Source organism: Oncorhynchus clarkii, chromosome 18 (genome assembly GCF_045791955.1).
Source record: "Oncorhynchus clarkii lewisi isolate Uvic-CL-2024 chromosome 18, UVic_Ocla_1.0, whole genome shotgun sequence".
NCBI classification, from domain to species: Eukaryota; Metazoa; Chordata; class Actinopteri; order Salmoniformes; family Salmonidae; genus Oncorhynchus; species Oncorhynchus clarkii.
This window is the reverse complement of record NC_092164.1, coordinates 18,485,218-18,503,483: the sequence shown is the minus strand read 5'-3', so window position 1 is coordinate 18,503,483 and position 18,266 is coordinate 18,485,218. Positions and strand designations below refer to the sequence as shown.

At 47.4% G+C, this 18,266-nt stretch overlaps 1 protein-coding gene across 8 annotated transcripts in view; it reads right to left on the bottom strand.

The window, feature by feature from the left end:
* The window catches only part of LOC139373143 (mitogen-activated protein kinase kinase kinase kinase 4-like), a 49,440-nt gene that overhangs the window by 7,851 nt on the left and 23,323 nt on the right, over nt 1-18,266 (bottom strand). For 2 of the 8 annotated variants that reach the window (XM_071113284.1, XM_071113286.1), the window contains exons 4-23: nt 16,349-16,474; nt 16,064-16,174; nt 15,535-15,625; nt 15,222-15,352; nt 14,982-15,036; nt 14,749-14,827; nt 14,087-14,262; nt 13,653-13,725; nt 13,192-13,402; nt 12,500-12,661; nt 12,309-12,395; nt 7,560-8,168; nt 6,157-6,312; nt 5,325-5,555; nt 4,529-4,635; nt 4,304-4,431; nt 2,828-2,925; nt 1,890-2,068; nt 1,411-1,522; nt 894-1,190 (exon numbers count right to left, since the gene is read on the bottom strand). In XM_071113284.1, the coding sequence (XP_070969385.1) occupies nt 894-1,190; nt 1,411-1,522; nt 1,890-2,068; nt 2,828-2,925; nt 4,304-4,431; nt 4,529-4,635; nt 5,325-5,555; nt 6,157-6,312; nt 7,560-8,168; nt 12,309-12,395; nt 12,500-12,661; nt 13,192-13,402; nt 13,653-13,725; nt 14,087-14,262; nt 14,749-14,827; nt 14,982-15,036; nt 15,222-15,352; nt 15,535-15,625; nt 16,064-16,174; nt 16,349-16,474 (3,219 nt within the window). The remainder of the gene's footprint in view (nt 1-893; nt 1,191-1,410; nt 1,523-1,889; nt 2,069-2,827; nt 2,926-4,303; nt 4,432-4,528; nt 4,636-5,324; nt 5,556-6,156; nt 6,313-7,559; nt 8,169-12,308; nt 12,396-12,499; nt 12,662-13,191; nt 13,403-13,652; nt 13,726-14,086; nt 14,263-14,748; nt 14,828-14,981; nt 15,037-15,221; nt 15,353-15,534; nt 15,626-16,063; nt 16,175-16,348; nt 16,475-18,266) is intronic. The other 6 variants (XM_071113285.1, XM_071113288.1, XM_071113287.1 and 3 more) reach the window with 6 other exon arrangements.

Sequence of the window (18,266 nt, the reverse complement as noted above, 5' to 3'; positions counted from 1 at the left end):
TCTGTTACAGTACGCTGTACATCAGGACATTGCTCATCATCTGGTAATGAAACAAGACATCTACTTTACGGACGGCAAAAACAAAACAATAAAAACACACAAAACGCATGGGAAGATTTGACATGCAGTTGTTGTTGGAAGCAGACATGAAAAACAAGGTTAGTGACTTAAAAGGAAAGCAGAACCAACATGGAAGACGAAACAAAGATGGCGTGTTCAGGATAGAAACAGAAATTCGGAGAGAAATGGGATGAGAGGTGATGAAATATGGAAAGTCAAATTGCCAGTGTAAAGCACACACATTTGATCAAACACCACCATCAAAACGCAGCAGTTTATCATTAGGCTAAAAGGTAGCCGCGCTGTTCAGTGTCTTCCATGATAGTAGCATTATCATGCTAACACACACCTTTAGTTGGCCAGTAAAATCCATACAAGCTGGGGTTGACCAAAAGCACCGCACACCAAGCATGCTAGCTACCACCCAGGCGCAGCCTACTACTAAACTGCTAGAGTGAAATGACATCAAAGCACTAGGGCCATGGAGAGATGGGAGATGAAGTCCAATGAGGTGTTCCACAACCTCGTTACCCCTGACAAGATGGACTACATAGACTTCACCTCCCAGCTTGCACCTTGGCAAAATGTTTTACAAACGCTCTCTAGACTAGTAAAACCGCTTGCTCATTGCTAAGGTCCCACACTAGGTGGCGCTAGTGTTAGAGGCAGTGCCATGACTAATATTCAGAAGGTGCAGCAGCCCAGAGATCATTAGTCAGTTCAGTCAGCCAGCCAGCAGGGGACAGAGTAGACAATCACCAGAGAAGCCAGCCAACAGGGGACAGAGTAGACTGAACAACCAGAGTAGCCAGCTTAAGGGACAGGGGACATACCTCGATGGCAGTGAGCTTGTCCAGGGGGGTCTGGGGGGACATGGCTGGGCTGACATGGCTGGAGGAGGAGGAGGGGGAGTTGGAGATGGAAGAGGAGGAAGAGGTGGGGGAGTGGTGGCTCTGCTGAATAAGGTCTGGCAGCAGGTGAATGCGGCCGGCAAAGCCGTTTTTCTCCTGGTGACCATTACCAGGACGGGGAGGAGGAGTATGCGCTTGAACGGCTTGACTGTGAGCCACACTGGGACCGGAGGAGGATGAAGAGACATTGACCGCCAGGCGCTTTATGTCGCCCGCGCTCTGTAACCAAGAACAACCTCAACGTCTATCTCCTTGTTTTCCACTAGTAACTGTACATGACAGTGTGCTTTACCAGCAAACCAAGACTCAACATAGGAAATCAAACAAGATGATAACTGAAACCAGGGGTGGAAGTGGGTGGGGGAATATATGGCTTACATTTAGTACTACAGACAAAAGAGAGAAGACTGGTTGTTATGAGGGTCTTCTGCAGTCCTACCTGTCTGATGACCAAGGTGCCATCCTTGGAGGGTGTGGTGAGGTCGTTCTCGGAGTCGTCGTGGGCCAGTAAGGTCTTCAGGGATGCAGTCTCTCCGTTACTCAGACCTCTCCTGGTGGAAACAGTATGTCTCATATTCAAACCAATTATTAATAATTATTGGGACCTTTCAATGACCCAAATGACTCCCCTCTTACAAGTTTTTCTATGCTATATAGTATATATTATATGATCGACTTTTCATGTTGATATAATATAACATCAAAGTGTGCCGACTGCGCCATCTGAAAACCTATTTTTAGGGCAGTATCACTAAGGCCTTGAGTTCATAAAGTGTCAGTGTGCTGATCTATGATCAGTTTTGCCTTTCAGATCATAATGAATGAGATTACACGGACGAGAGGAAACCTGATTGCAGACTAAGACGCTTTGTGAATACGGGCCCAGGTCAGAGTTGAGAGGTCAGAGTTGTTACGTACCCGGCCCTGGTATCCTCTGCTCCCGAGGTGGACTCGTCTGCGGCGTCCTGGTCCACTTCTTCATCGTCGTCTTCGTCAGTGGTGCCCGACTCCTCGCTGGAGGAGGAGTAGTCTGTCACCTTGTGGGGGGGCCGCACATCCTCCACTGCCCGCAGCTCTTTGGCCAGGGCCGTCAGGTCCTAGAGGTCAGAGGTCAAGGAGGGGTCAAATAAGGCTCGGAATATTTTCAATACTCCCTTTCCTAATGTCATCACTGATTTAAACCATGTCAGATTATTGAATACTAGTCTTACAGGGAGAGGATGCATTGTCAAAGGATTGAATCATTCCCCCCATACATTAAGGCCATAACATTAACCTCAGTTAAGAGCTAGCCAACATAGGCTACTGAAAACAGTGTGATGTGCCAGGTGAAGACTGGACTGGTGAGTAAGAGAAACTGGATTGGGACGGAGCAGGCAGGAGGCAAGAAGACAGCAGGGAGAGCGGCGGGTCAGAGGTGCATAGTCAGCCAATCACGTGGCAGCCAAGGGCAGCCAAGGAGAGGAGGACCAATGAGGCAAATGGAAAAGCGATGGAATTGGGCACCGAGCTTCTCACAGAACAACCCTCTTCTGAAACGGATTAGCATACATGGTGGCCCATGCAGTGTGGAAATAAGCATAGCAACAGCGCATGACATTCTTATGCACACTTGCTTACCACGTCACCCTATACAATTCCCCCCATAATCACATCGTTGGAGTAATGGGATGCCACAGGTTGTCGTGTCATGGCCCATAGGGAACACCAAAAGATAAGACAACGGGATAATCAGTCATAGAAACACCACCACACTGTTACTGTAGCAGGCTGCAGTGCTGGCCTGGTTTACAGCCAGATGCAGGGACCACTACTACAGCAGTATGTGGATACAGTCATAAGAGAGAGGTTCTTACGGCTGGCCGGTTGGGTCGGGCAAAGTCCTTCTTGTCGTCAGGCTTCTTGGCAGCGTTGTCGGGGCGTTGCAGTGGGGAGCCCTCAGACTTAGACGATGCTGGAGGAGAGGATGGTAAACCAACATCAGTGGAAGACCTACAAGATACTAAATGCAGTATTGTACATCCAGCATTCTCTGTGTGTGTGTGCGTGTGTCTATTCGTGTGTGTGTGTCTATTCGTGTGTGTGTGTCTATACGTGTGTGTGTGTGTGTGTGTGTCTATTCGTGTGTGTGTGTGTGTGTGTGTCTATTCGTGTGTGTGTGTGTGTCTATTTTTGTGTGTGTCTATTTGTGTGTGTGTGTGTGTCTATTCGTGTGTGTGTGTGTGTGTGTGTGTGTCTATTCGTGTGTGTGTGTCTATTCGTGTGTGTGTGTGTGTCTATTCGTGTGTGTGTGTCTATTCCTGTGTGTGTGTGTGTGTGTCTATTCGTGTGTGTGTGTGTGTGTCTATTCGTGTGTGTGTGTGTGTGTCTATTCGTGTGTGTGTGTGTGTGTGTGTGTGTGTGTGTGTGTGTGTGTGTGTGTGTGTGTCTGTATGTGTGTGTGTCTGTGTGTGTGTGTGTGTCTGTCTGTGTGTGTGTGTGTGTCTGTCTGTGTGTGTGTGTCTGTCTGTGTGTGTCTGTCTATTTGTGTGTGTGTGTGTGTGTGTGTGTGTGTGTGTGTGTGTGTGTGTGTGTGTGTGTGTGTGTGTCTTCGTGTGTGTGTGTGTGTGTGTCTATTCGTGTGTGTGCGTGTCTATTCGTGTGTGTGTGCGTGTCTATTCGTGTGTGTGTGCGTGTCTATTCGTGTGTGTGTGCGTGTCTATTCGTGTGTGTGTGCGTGTCTATTCGCGTGTGTGTGCGTGTCTATTCGCGTGTGTGTGTGTGTCTATTTGTGTGTGTGTGTGTGTGTGTGTCTATTCGTGTGTGTGTGTGTGTGTGTGTGTGTGTGTCTATTCGTGTGTGTGTGTGTGTGTGTGTCTATTCGTGTGTGTGTGTGTGTGTGTCTATTCGTGTGTGTGTGTGTGTCTATTCGTGTGTGTGTGTGTGTGTCTATTCGTGTGTGTGTGTGTGTGTCTATTCGTGTGTGTGTGTGTGTGTGTCTATTCGTGTGTGTGTGTGTGTGTCTATTCGTGTGTGTGTGTGTGTCTATTCGTGTGTGTGTTTGTGTCTATTCGTGTGTGTGTTTGTGTCTATTCGTGTGTGTGTTTGTGTCTTTTCGTGTGTGTGTTTGTGTCTATTCGTGTGTGTGTTTGTGTCTATTCGTGTGTGTGTTTGTGTCTATTCGTGTGTGTGTTTGTGTCTATTCGTGTGTGTGTTTGTGTCTTTTCGTGTGTGTGTTTGTGTCTATTCGTGTGTGTGTTTGTGTCTATTCGTGTGTGTGTTTGTGTCTATTCGTGTGTGTGTTTGTGTCTATTCGTGTGTGTGTTTGTGTCTATTCGTGTGTGTACACTCACAGCGTGCTCTGAACCTCTCCCCAGAGCCGGCCTGGGAGCTGGAGTTGGAGGAGCCAGAGGAGCTGCCACTGCCGGGCCTGGGAACCAGCTTCTCCACTCGGTCCCACAGCAGACGTGGCTCCGCATTACTGGAAGACACAGGAGAGATTGAAAACACACACTTCCCCATACCCACCCCACGAACAATTGAACTTTTTCAAACACCACACAGAGTTGACCGCCTACCTGCCGGCGCTCCTCTGTACTGCCTGGTTGCTAGGCGGGGCAGAGGCCTGGAGAGGAGAGTCTCTGCGTGACAACACAGGGGACCTGGACGTTGTCCTCACTGGAACCTGTGGTAGACAAGACAGACGCCCTCACACACCTGGCTACAGGAGCATAAACTACCACCACCACACAGCAGGGCCTGGCACCGCTGCATAGCCCCAATCCCTCTTCTACCCCTACAAATAGATCGCTGGATCATTTTATTTATCTACAAAGACATGGATATTGGTAATGGACCCAAATCATTATTCAATAGCTATGATCTATTATCCCCACCAAGCAGTGGTCTGTTCAGGGTTTTCCAAACTCAGGAAACCCTGGTCTATGTATTGGTTTCGGTCGGCCCTCCGTTACATTAGTGAACAGTGAATATGATGGGCATGCAGGATGTACACGGTGAAGTACTAGAAGAGGAACAACTCATGAAGCCATGCAGGACCATATGGTGTGTAGTTAGCCAGTGGAAGCACAGCACTGAGTAAAGCTAATTACTATAGGGACTACAGTACAGTACACTGGGACAATTGCAGCTACAACCAGGAGTTACAATCAGTCACTGATTATGCTACTTATTGTAGCTCTACACTATGCTGTGGGACATAGCCTTATAATGGCGAAGGCAAAAGCCCCCAGTGCAATCCCACTGGTGTTGAATGGGACACCCAGAGAGGCTGTAGCCATGGCTAGCTTGCCCTTGAGAGGGGACCACAGATGGGGGCTGAAAAAGGAGGTCCCCTGGGGTGTCCTTTCTTACCCTGGGGGGCACCTCGTCGCTGGGGCCCGAGGCGGGGGGCTGGGGGTCAGTGCGTGCAGCTGATGGTGCGGCAGCAGAGGGGTGAAGGTGGTGGTTGTGGGGCTCCTGGGAGCGCAGATGGAGATGTGCAAAACTAGGAACCGCGGGTTCACTGAAGGAATGGGAGCGTGACACGACGGGGGGCGGGGCGGCGCTGCTGCTCTTAAGAGCGGCCAGGTGGGACCACTGGACCTTCCAGACAGACAGACACACAGAGGGGAGAAAACAGGGGGGAGGTAGGGGGGAGAAGGTCAAACCACAGAGTGAAGGCACAGAGATGATGGACATGGCTGAAAACATATGCATATAACAGACATGCATTGCACATACAGAGGTCATGCAGTCTGAGACGTACACATACAAAAGCGACAACAGAAACCGTCAAACAGGTTCACGCACAAAAACATGTAGAGTGGTGACAAATAACAGGACAACAGATAGTTAAATGGCACAGTAAGAGGGGCACGGAGATGAGTGAAGGGGAGATGAGGAGCCAATCACATGCAGCCTCCTCTGGCATCCTGGGTAATGTTTATCACGGCACTGAAGGGACAACCTTTTGCTCAGGTCAATTAGTGGAAGGTTCCAGAAATCCCATTATGACACAAATGAGTAGATCTACTGACATCACAGAGTATGTCATTGTATTGGGACCTCTACTAGCTCACCCACAGAGATACATCATTCCATATCTGTGTGGGTGCTAGACTGGACAACTTGTGGCGTCAATGCCTTGCTGTCAGATAACCTACTGTATGGAGAGAGAGAAGGCAGGGAAGGATGAGGGGTTTACCTGTGGTTCCATGGGTCGGTGCATGGCAGGCGGAACAGACTCGGAGGAGGAGCTGCCGTTAGAGAAGGGTTCGGAGCGGGGGGGCACGGGGGGCTGCTTGGTGGGTGGGGCAGTCTGGGGGGAGCCCTGAATGTTCTTTCGGAAGCGCTCGTCGGCCTGGGAATGCAGGACACAGACAGACAGACAGACAGGGTCAGTGAGGATCAGCGAGGTCAAGGTTGAGGCATTAACGAGACGACAAAATACACAAGGAGAACGAGGAAGAGTCAACACTGAAGCCGACGCCTTGTTATCGACAGGGAGGGAAAGTCCGCTGACATGCACACGAACCCACCTCAGACAATCTGTTAATGACATCTTACACCTCTAGGGGAGTCATCCCAGAGAACACAGTCTCTCTCTAGGACCCAGCAGCACACATACGTTAGTGTGGGACTGAGCTGACCACATGCATGACAACCTCTACAGTCACTTACCTGAAGAGTACAAGGCACAGCCGCATAACAAACCATCACGCTTATTTAGTAGGTATGGGAGTGGAAGACAAGAGCAGGAACCCCGACTACTCCGTGTGCTTTTCAACACTGCGGTAGAGACAGCAATACAACTGGTAATTCACAAGAATGTGTGAAGCTTCGACTTAACATCACCTACTGCTTAAGGCTATATCAACTCAAGCCCGTTGATTTAAATATTTGTGTTACATTCAGGTATGGCAACTCAACTGTGAATGAAAGAAATATGAAAGAAAAATAGGTGCATTTTTCACTAAATTAATTATAGCTAACTAATGGCAAGAGAAAATGTACCGTGTTCTGCGTAAGCAAACCATTTGGTCCTAAACGCAAAATGATGTTGACAGAGATCCAGCTTGGAGCGCTTCAGTCTATACTTAGTCTTTTTCTTGCTCAGTCTTCTCAAGATTCAGACACGTCATCCTCAAGACGTTTTAGTAGAGAAGCATCAGATAGTCAAGCAAAGACTAGAGCCAGAAGTGAAGCAACACAGCTGTGCATTAGTTCAGTTTTAGAGAGGCGGTGGTTGTGAGCGACTGGCTTTCTTTTCTCTGACTGTCCTCGCTCCTCTTAGCCGGAAGGTCAAACAAAATGGTTGGCTGAGAAGTCTATTCACTAATCATTTTGAGTCGCGCCACCGAATCAGAAACAGACAACATTGTTATCCTTGTAAGGTAAAGTTAGGCTATTTTGTGTCGCATACATTAAACGCAGTTGTGTGAAGAATTAAACACTATTTTAAGATGATAACTGAAAGAAAAAAGAAAACCATAGCTCCAGCTCACACCACCAGGACTAACATAACACGCTGTGTGGAGGGGGGGGGCAGCTAGAATAGAAGTAGCAGCAGGCAGCAGGAGAAGGAAGTGACGTTGCGTTGGGGTTCACCTCTCTGATTGGCTGAGGATCACCGAGAGCGTCGCTAGGCTCCGAGCGGTCGGTCTGTGGGGACTTGGGGCCGTCAAAGCCTCTGGTCTGTGAGGGTTTAGTAACGTCTGTGGACTGGGTGGCTAGGGCATCGATATTGTCAGAGGGGGTATTTTCTGAGTCTTCATCAACACTGTTTGGGGACAGTTTCTGAGGGGCCTTGGTAGTGTTATCCCGGGACGTGGTTTGTGGGGACTTTGTGGTATCCGAGGACATTCTCCGTGGGGCGTTAGCAGTGACGTTGTCCAGGAAGTGGGTTTGTGGGGACCTAGTGTTATCGCAGGACGTTCTCCGTGAAGCAATTGCATTAACATTGTTGAGGAAGTGGGGTTGTGGAGCTGGGGCTCTATCGCCCACGGGGCCTGGGGACCTTGTCGGAGGGGCTTTGTTAGTACTGTCAGGGGACATTCTCTTGGGGTCGTCAGTCTTTTCGCAGGGCTGCGGTGGTTTATTGTCGTGCTGGAGGGACAGCAGATAGGCCTGCTCCTGCTGCAGACGCTTGTGGAGACGCTCTGCCTTCCGCTGCTCCTCCAGCTCCCGCCACTTGAACTCCTGATGCAGAGTGCGCGGCTGAGTTGAGGCACATTAGACATGGGGGAAAGAGGCTAATGGCATGTGTAAGCTAATGCTACCGCGGGGGGTATTTCAATTAAATGAAGCACTTGAAGACTATAGAACTAAGCTGAATCAAAGATGAAGTAAACTTGAAAAATTAAAGCCTACAAACATGTTATATAAAGTCTACATTAAGATGCAGATTCTTTCATTTCATTACCCACAAATAAATTAATGTTACAACTTTCTTTGGCGAGTAATAGAAACAAAGTTGAGGATTGGGTGAATAGTGTGGAATGGTTCAATTTATGGGAAGCAAGACAGAATGGGCAAAAAAGACAGAATGAGCAATAAAGACAAAATGGGAAATAAAGACAGAATGAGCAATAAAGAAACATAAAAGGTGATTATATATATATATACATATATATATATACATATATATATATATACATATATATATACATATACATATATATATATACATATATATATATATATATATATATATATATATACATATATATATATATATATATATATATATATATATATATATATATATATATATATATATATACATACATACATACATACATACAGTGCCTTGCGAAAGTATTCGGCCCCCTTGAACTCTGCGACCTTTTGCCACATTTCAGGCTTCAAACATAAAGATATAAAACTGTATTTTTTTGTGAAGAATCAACAACAAGTGGGACACAATCATGAAGTGGAACGACATTTATTGGATATTTCAAACTTTTTTAACAAATCAAAAACTGAAAAATTGGGCGTGCAAAATTATTCAGCCCCTTTACTTTCAGTGCAGCAAACTCTCTCCAGAAGTTCAGTGAGGATCTCTGAATGATCCAATGTTGACCTAAATGACTAATGATGATAAATACAATCCACCTGTGTGTAATCAAGTCTCCGTATAAATGCACCTGCACTGTGATAGTCTCAGAGGTCCGTTAAAAGCGCAGAGAGCATCATGAAGAACAAGGAACACACCAGGCAGGTCCGAGATACTGTTGTGAAGAAGTTTAAAGCCGGATTTGGATACAAAAAGATTTCCCAAGCTTTAAACATCCCAAGGAGCACTGTGCACGCGATAATATTGAAATGGAAGGAGTATCAGACCACTGCAAATCTACCAAGACCTGGCCGTCCGTCTAAACTTTCAGCTCATACAAGGAGAAGACTGATCAGAGATGCAGCCAAGAGGCCCATGATCACTCTGGATGAACTGCAGAGATCTACAGCTGAGGTGGGAGACTCTGTCCATAGGACAACAATCAGTCATATATTGCACAAATCTGGCCTTTATGGAAGAGTGGCAAGAAGAAAGCCATTTCTTAAAGATATCCATAAAAAGTGTCGTTTAAAGTTTGCCAAAAGCCACCTGGGAGACACACCAAACATGTGGAAGAAGGTGCTCTGGTCAGATGAAACCAAAATTGAACTTTTTGGCAACAATGCAAAACGTTATGTTTGGCGTAAAAGCAACACAGCTGAACACACCATCCCCACTGTCAAACATGGTGGTGGCAGCATCATGGTTTGGGCCTGCTTTTCTTCAGCAGGGACAGGGAAGATGGTTAAAATTGATGGGAAGATGGATGGAGCCAAATACAGGACCATTCTGGAAGAACCTGATGGAGTCTGCAAAAGACCTGAGACTGGGACGGAGATTTGTCTTCCAACAAGACAATGATCAGGACATAAAGCAAAATCTACAATGGAATGGTTCAAAAATAAACATATCCAGGTATTAGAATGGCCAAGTTAAAGTCCAGACCTGAATCCAATCGAGAATCTGTGGAAAGAACTGAAAACTGCTGTTCACAAATGCTCTCCATCCAACCTCACTGAGCTCGAGCTGTTTTGCAAGGAGGAATGGGAAAAAATTTCAGTCTCTCGATGTGCAAAACTGATAGAGACATACCCCAAGCGACTTACAGCTGTAATCGCAGCAAAAGGTGGCGCTACAAAGTATTAACTTAAGGGGGCTGAATAATTTTGCACGCCCAATTTTTCAGTTTTTGATTTGTTAAAAAAGTTTGAAATATCAAATAAATGTCGTTCCACTTCATGATTGTGTCCCACTTGTTGTTGATTCTTCACAAAAAAATACAGTTTTATATCTTTATGTTTGAAGCCTGAAATGTGGCAAAAGGTCGCAAAGTTCAAGGGGGCCGAATACTTTCGCAGGGCACTGTATATATACATACACACACTGCTCAAAAAAATAAAGGGAACACTAAAATAACACATCCTAGATCTGAATAAATGAACTATTCTTATTAAATACTTTTCCATTTACATAGTTGAATGTGCCGACAACAAAATCACACAAATATTATCAATGGAAATCAAATGTATCAACCCATGGAGGTCTGGATTTGGAGTCACACTCAAAATTAAAGTGGAAAACCACTCTACAGGCTGATCCAACTTTGATGCAATGTCCTTAAAACAAGTCAAAATGAGGCTCAGTAGTGCATGTGGCCTCCACGTGCCTGTATGACCTCCCTACAACGCCTGGGCATGCTCCTGATGAGGTGGCGGATGGTCTCCTGAGGGATCTCCTCCCAGACCTGGACTAAAGCATCCGCCAAATCCTGGACAGTCCGTGGTGCAACGTGGCGTTGGTGGATGGAGCGAGACATGATGTTCCAGATGTGCTCAATTGGATTCAGGTCTTGGGAACGGGCAGGCCAGTCCATAGCATCAATGCATTCCTCTTGCAGGAACTGCTGACACACTCCAGCCACATGAGGTCTAGCATTGTCTTGCATTAGGAGGAACCCAGGGCCAATAGCACCAGCATATGGTCTCACAAGGGGTCTGAGGATCTCATCTCGGTACCTAATGGCAGTCAGGCTACCTCTGGCGGCCCCCCAAAGAAATGCCACCCCACACCATGACTGACCCACCGCCAAACCGGTCATGCTGGAGGATGTTGCAGGCAGCAGAACATTCTCCACGGCATCTCCAGACTCTGTCACATGTGCTCAGTGTGAACCTGCTTTCATCTGTGAAGAGCACAAGGCGCCAGTGGCGAATTTGCCAATATTGGTGTTCTCTGGCAAATGCCAAACTTCCTGCACAGTGTTGGGCTGTAAGCACAACCCCCACCTGTGGACGTCGGGCCCTCATACCACCCTCATTGAGTCTGTTTCTGACCGTTTGAGCAGACACATGCACATTTGTGGCCTGCTGGAGGTCATTTTGCAGGGCTCTGGCAGTGCTCCTCCTGCTCCTTCTTGCACAAAGGCGGAGGTAGCGGTCTTGCTGCTGGGTTGTTGCCCTCCTACGGCCTCCTCCACATCTCCTGATGTACTGACCTGTCTCCTGGTAGAGCCTCATTGATGTGCCATCCTGGATGAGCTGCACTACCTGAGCCACTTGTGTGGGTTATAGATTCCGTCTCATGCTACCACTAGAGTGAAAGCGCCGCCAGCATTCAAAAGTGACCAAAACATCAGCCAGGAAGCATAGGAACTGAGAAGTGGTCTGTGTCACCACCTGCAGAACCACTCCTTTATTGGGGGTGTCTTGCTAATTGCCTATAATTTCCACCTGTTGTCTATTCCATTTGCACAACAGCATGTGACATTTAGTCAATCAGTGTTGCTTCCTAAGTGGACAGTTTGATTTCACAGAAGTGTGATTGACTTGGAGTTACATTGTGTTGTTTAAGTGTTCCCTTTATTTTTTTGAGCAGTGTATATACACATCTCTCTCTCTACTAATTTCCTCAGGATGTGAATGTAACCAGAGACACCGACCGAGAAACATAGGAACTCCATCTTCCAGTAGGGTATTTGACAAATCTATACAACAGCTAACATAAACCATATATCATACAATATGGCCATAACACCTTGCCTTGATTACTATCCATGTTCTAGAAAAGAGCTTGCTCCTAAATGTGCGATCCAGTCGTGAATACAGGGTCTTTCTCAGTGGGGTACAACATTTACAACGTTGTCAATACAAATGTAATAGAATACAGCTCCAGACACCATTCCCTGTTCTACTTTACAAAGACTCATGGGTGTTCTACGTAACCAATTTCTGAACGTTCTGTAACGTTGCGCCCTCCTGAATGTGCCCCTGGAGAGTAAGAGTGGTAGGATGCAAGTTTCTTACCAGGAGCATGGCCTGTTCATGGAGCAGCTGCTGCTGCAGGATCTCCAGGTGCCTCTGCTCCTCTTCCAGCTGCCGACGAATGTACTCCTGTCAATCAAACACAGCCTCCGTGATTGGATGAAATACAGGAAGTGACAAAACGGCCCAGCATGTAGGCCAATTAGAGTGATTCTTGTCACTTAAAGACCTACCTGCTCACGGTCGCTCCTCCTCTTCTCCTCTTCCGCCCTCCGGCGCTCGTCGTCCTCTTTCCGCCGTCGTTCCATCTCCTCCATGCGCCTCTTCTCCTCCTGCTCGCGGCGGCGCTGCTCACGCTCCTGCTGCCTCCTCATCTCGCGCTCGCGCCGCTGTTGCTGTGAGGCACCAGGAGGGGGCGACAGAGAGAGAACCTCAGGGATACGACACACAGGGAGAGCTGAAATTCTAGTTGGGATTCCCTGTTCAAAGATATTATGAGATATCACTGCTACTATGGCAATGATTGTCCACAGTAGCAGTGATCTGAATGATTTGAGGAAAACAAGAGGATGGGAAGTCAAATACAGGCTTTGGTGAAATGATCAAGCAAGGAGCAGCTGTCTATAGATCTAGAAATATAGGACACCTTTCATCCTTGTAATGGCAGTCTGAGACAGCATGGGCTGCGTCATCGTGGGCTATCCAAGTTTGACCCTCTATGGGGTGATCACAGTTTCTCTGTCCAATCGTGGCTGCAGGATCAACCTACACCCTGCCCATTTCTTGAGACAGCAGAACTAGCCAATCGAGTTGTACAGAGCATGCAACACCTCGCACTGTACTCGCACCTTCAATTATACATAAAAGTTTTACTTAAACACTTTTCACTTTTTTTAATCTATGAATCAATGTTTATTAACTCTACCTCCTCCAGTCTCCGCCTCTGCTCCTTCTGTTGCTCAATGCGTTTCTGCCTCTCGGCCAGTAGTTGGCGCTTGTACTCCTCCTGCTCACGGAGCTGCTGCTCCTGCAGGAGCTGCTGTCGGCGCAGCGCCTCCGAGCGCTCCTTGTTCTCCTGCTGCAGCCGGATGAAGTCCTTACGCAGCGTCGACTCACCCGGCATGTTCACTATGGAGCTGCAGGGAGGACGAGCGGAAACGAGGGAACAGTGAGTTAGTTCAAGGGAACAGTGAGTTAGTTCATGAGTTAATTCAATGGAAATGGCGAGTTAGTTCATGACTTAGTTCAAGGGAATAGTTAGTCAGTTTCTGTGTCAGATGGGTGGAGTTGTTTAGAAATTCCAGGTAGGCGTGAGGAGTGCTATCCCGCTATATTGTGAATTGCAAAATTAATTGTGTACATCAACGTGTAACACTAAACCATTACCTAGGCTCTCCCTCTTGCTCTCCAGCATCCTCCTCTTCCTCCTCACTCCCGCTGTACTCATATTCAGTCTCATCTGAAAAACAATACGTGGATAGTGTGACAAGATGTAGAAACATGGGCTATTCAGTGTAAAGCACGTTAAAAAGCCCAAAGCAGATGTCATCTCAACATCAATCATTTCTGGGTAACAATTAAGTACCTTAATGTGATTGTTTTCAATTCAAATGGTTGAAAACAAATACAAATAGCTTCTTAGCAAAGAGCAATTTATACAACCAAAGTATCTGGGATTGGTCTGAGTGGGGAAAATGGTTTGGAACTCTCTTTCATTGGTCTATTAACTAATTTACCACCTGGTGATTTCACCAGGTAGGAAAAACTCCATCCCACCAAAACAGGCAGACATTTCAGGCAGTCTTTTCAAACTGACTCACCTTTCTCCCCCCTCTTCTTCTTGGTGCGGTCGATGTGGTCTTTGAGCTGGATGCGGACCTGCCTCTCGTTGGGCTGGTCCCTGATGAAGGGGTGCTTGAGCAGCTGCTCGGTGGGGGGGCGCTGGTTGTAGTTCTTCACCAGGGAGCCCTCGATGAAGCTGCAAAACTTCTTAGACCTGAAAGAGGAAGGGGGGGGGGGGTCAAGACAGATGAGGCCGCTAACGAGATAGTCGTATTACCACCAGTAATCATGTAATCTAAGGGGCTTGTCTGACATAAAATAAATCTATCTCCTACAACCCACTGACAAGACAACAAATGACAAACTAAACTGGCAAAAGAGCCTGAGAAACCCCACGTCTGAAATAGGAAGAACCTGTTTTATCCATTTAGACAGAAATCCAGTGAGCCTTTCATAACTTAAATACAATGAATATTCTGGGAAAACCCTGTCTCAGAAGAAAAGCGGTCATAATCGTAAATGCACCGGTGCCAGAGGAAAGTCTGAGGGTTGAGTTTCCCCCCGGAACGCGGGCTGAGGAGCCTCGCCGTGAGCCAACAGGCCTTCCTCCCATGTGCCACAGCTGTTCAGAGAGGAGGAGGAGGGAGGAGAGCGAGAGAGGAGACGTCTAAACCCAGCAGACAGAATCTTGGTAACTTACCACTTCTTAGACTTGAGTCGCGGGGGAGGGTTCCTTGGGATGAGGAAGAGTGCTCGCATCGGATGCATGTCGCACAGCGCTGAAAGTGAACACACACACCAGAAGGGATTAAGGAGGGAATCAGTATAAACATGACAGCGAGAAAAGCAAAAGACAAGGGCAGAAGGAACCAATAGAGAGTTGCCATCTAAAAGAGCCGATAGAGGTGGGACCTGGGGAAGGAAGGTACTTACGAGGAGCTCCTTCGGCCATTTCAATGGCAGTGATTCCAGTGGACCATAAGTCACTCTGAGAGACACACAGTGAGAGAGGCATCAGACATAGCAACACACACACTACATCAGTACTGAAGAGCAACATCGTCGACCCCACATCGTACCAGTAGCTAAAGATGTCAAGGAGGACATAGGGGGCCAGGTTCATATATGGGCTAAAACATCTGAGTACTGTGTGGAAGAGGGCGAGGGTCATACTCTGTAGTCGTAGGTGGCCTCAGGGTTCTCGTCACAGGCGATGACCTCGGGCGCCATCCAATAGGGTGTCCCGATGAATGTGTTCCTCCTCCCCACCGTCCGGTCCAACTGGGCACTCACGCCAAAGTCCACTGACAAGACAACCAATCAGAAGAGACAAGTTGAAACTAGTTATATACAACTGCATTGCAGTAAACACCGAGACTAGGTGACTGGCTAAAATAGCTGTGATTTTGGAGCTGAGATTGGCAGCTGCAGGGTTTAGACCAATCAGGGTTGTTGTCTGTAACGTACAAAACATAATGTCACTCACCAAGCTTGACCTCAGCGTTCTCTGTGAGCAGGACGTTCTGTCCCTTGATGTCACGGTGGATGACGTGGTGGGCGTGCAGGTGGGCCAGTCCCTGAAGAGGAGGAGAGGGAGATGTGTAGAGGTGAGACCACATGTCTATGACCAGAGCATTGATGTAGTGGAGGGTAAAGATTTCACCGTTCTATTGACATGTGTATTACGCAACGAACAAGGAGACTGAAGACAGGAGAAGGTTAAAGGAAAGAGGAGGGGATGGAGGGGGCCGGAGGGGAGGATGGAGGGGGCCGGAGGGGAGGATGGAGGGGGCCGGAGGAGAGGATGGAGGAGAGGATGGAGGAGAGGATGGAGGGGGCCGGAGGAGAGGATGGAGGAGAGGATGGAGGGGGCCGGAGGAGAGGGCCGGAGGAGAGGATGGAGGAGAGTATGGAGGGGGCCTTAAGAGAGGATGGAGGAGAGGATGGAGGGGGCCGGAGGAGAGGATGGAGGGGTCCAGAGGAGGGGATGTATGGAGGGGGCTGGAGGGGCTCACCCGGAGGATTTCTCTGGAGATGTAGGCGATCCAGTCCTCCTTGAGCTGGTTGCCTTTAGTGTTCTTCACCAGGTCTGTGATGGAGCCTGCCCCACAGAACTCCATCACCAGCTACAAACAAGAAACACACACACACACACACAGAGATGAATACATAAGCACTTCTAAGGCTAAATGAGTGTCAAAACAGTAAAAGACTTTGGGATATTGCTCTGACTTATGCTGCTGTAGATATAGCAGTTCTGAGTATTCAGCCAATGGGAAACACTCCTGCTAGACACTCACCCACAGTTGGTCATCATGCCCCGGGGGACTCTTCTTGATAAAAGCACCATAGTATGTGGCAATGTTCCTGTGATGGGAGTACTTCTTGAGCATATTGATCTCCAGTTTGATTTCCTCCTCCTCGTCCTACAGACACAAGACACCATTAGTCATTAGATAAAGAGAGAAGGCCGGGGGAGGACGACGTCTTAGGAAAACAACTATCGTGTGTGTGGACGGTTACAGATGGATAATAGTCAATCATTTCCCACATTCCACAAAGGCCAAGTCTGGCGGGGGTTGGTAAGTGCCTTTGTAGGGGGGAATTAAACCCTCATTCATCGACGGCCCCTAAGCAATGTGACATGTCGGCTACGCAGTACCCACACTGCCCTAACGACTTCTTTGTTTGGGAATTAATGATGTGTGTATCTCATTGTGTGTGTGTGGTCCATGGCAGACAGAATCCATTATCCTATCTGTAAACCATCTCTCCACACGACTCAGGGGTGTGAACATTTCAACTAAATTGAGATCCTTAACATTGCGAAAAATCCCAAACAGAAACGGTTTTCTTTCCACAAAATTAAAATCACAGTGCAGTTACATATCATGTTCTGTGTTGCAGAGTAACCAGGCTGTCAAAGGCCTGGGGAAAGTTGTGTCATTTAAATAAAAACCAGAGACGAAGAGGAAAACTTTAGGCTACTTTGGTGAATGTGTGAATCCAGGAAGACGAGACATTGCGAGAGACAGATGACCAAGACATATGAGCACGGTTCTGCCTGCCCTCGCCTGCTCTTTCCCTTCGCTAATGATGCGAGCGTGTACGGCATTCCATTGTGAGACACAGCTTTAGATTGCCGATAGATCGGCCCAGTGCACGGTTCTGACCGTCTGCCTGGTGGCCGACCTGCCTATACTGTGCACCGCTCTTCTCTCGCCATCCCTCACTATGAAATATGCGAGTGTTTTGTCTTCACAGAATTACGGCAACTTAACAGTCTCCTCCGTTCTAAAAAAGACTTAAATCTTAGGAGTCACATGGGAGTCGACTCTCCAACATTATGCCATCGTAGTTAACGGATGGGAAAAGACAGAAAGGCAAGCGACAGCAGCTACGCTCTGTATGGCAATACTTTGAGAAGTTAAATGAGAAGGAAATGCAAACTTTGTGAGGTGGAATTGGGGTACAGGTGCAATGCTTAACCACCTGGAAAGGGACGCACCGTGAGACCCAAACTGTTGCTGGCAATAGCGCAGCAGCATTGTGAATTTATTTAAAAAAAAATGTTTTGTACATTTATAAAGACTTTTCATTTGTCACATCTCTAATACGACTGTACATGTATACATCAAATCCCCTCAGCTGGAACTCCATTAGAGCCCTGCCTACACATTTATTTCCAATTACAGGAGAGAGAATTATTTATTTTTTTAAATCAAGGCTTTTCAGCAGTAGAATATAATGTCAATGTGCTATCCCCATATCCATAACCGACACACACACAAATCAAAATGGGGTTGTACACATCCAAGACCTAAACAGCCACACAAAAACAGCCTCCCTCCCCCACCTCACATGAAAACGGCGAGGAAGACAGCAAAAGGTCACCCCGCCAGTAGCTTAATCTCTTCTGTTGCAACAACTTAAACAATGATTAACAGTGACACCAATTGACACACAGCGAGTGTTAAACCCCTTGCCTTACAGAAAGCCCTGGTGGAAAGGAGGAGTCTGGACGATGGGGACATTGGTGCATAGCGATGCACAGTTACTGTGATGGCGGTGGTGCGTTTAAAGATGCACGTAGGTACACGTGGGAGAGCAGAGCACGGAGCTGGCTAACAGTGCTGCCCAGGACTGCCATGCCCACCTCTCCCTCTCCCGGCAACAGTAACAGTTTGCTAGGACAACAGTGAGCTGCTGTTGAGATAA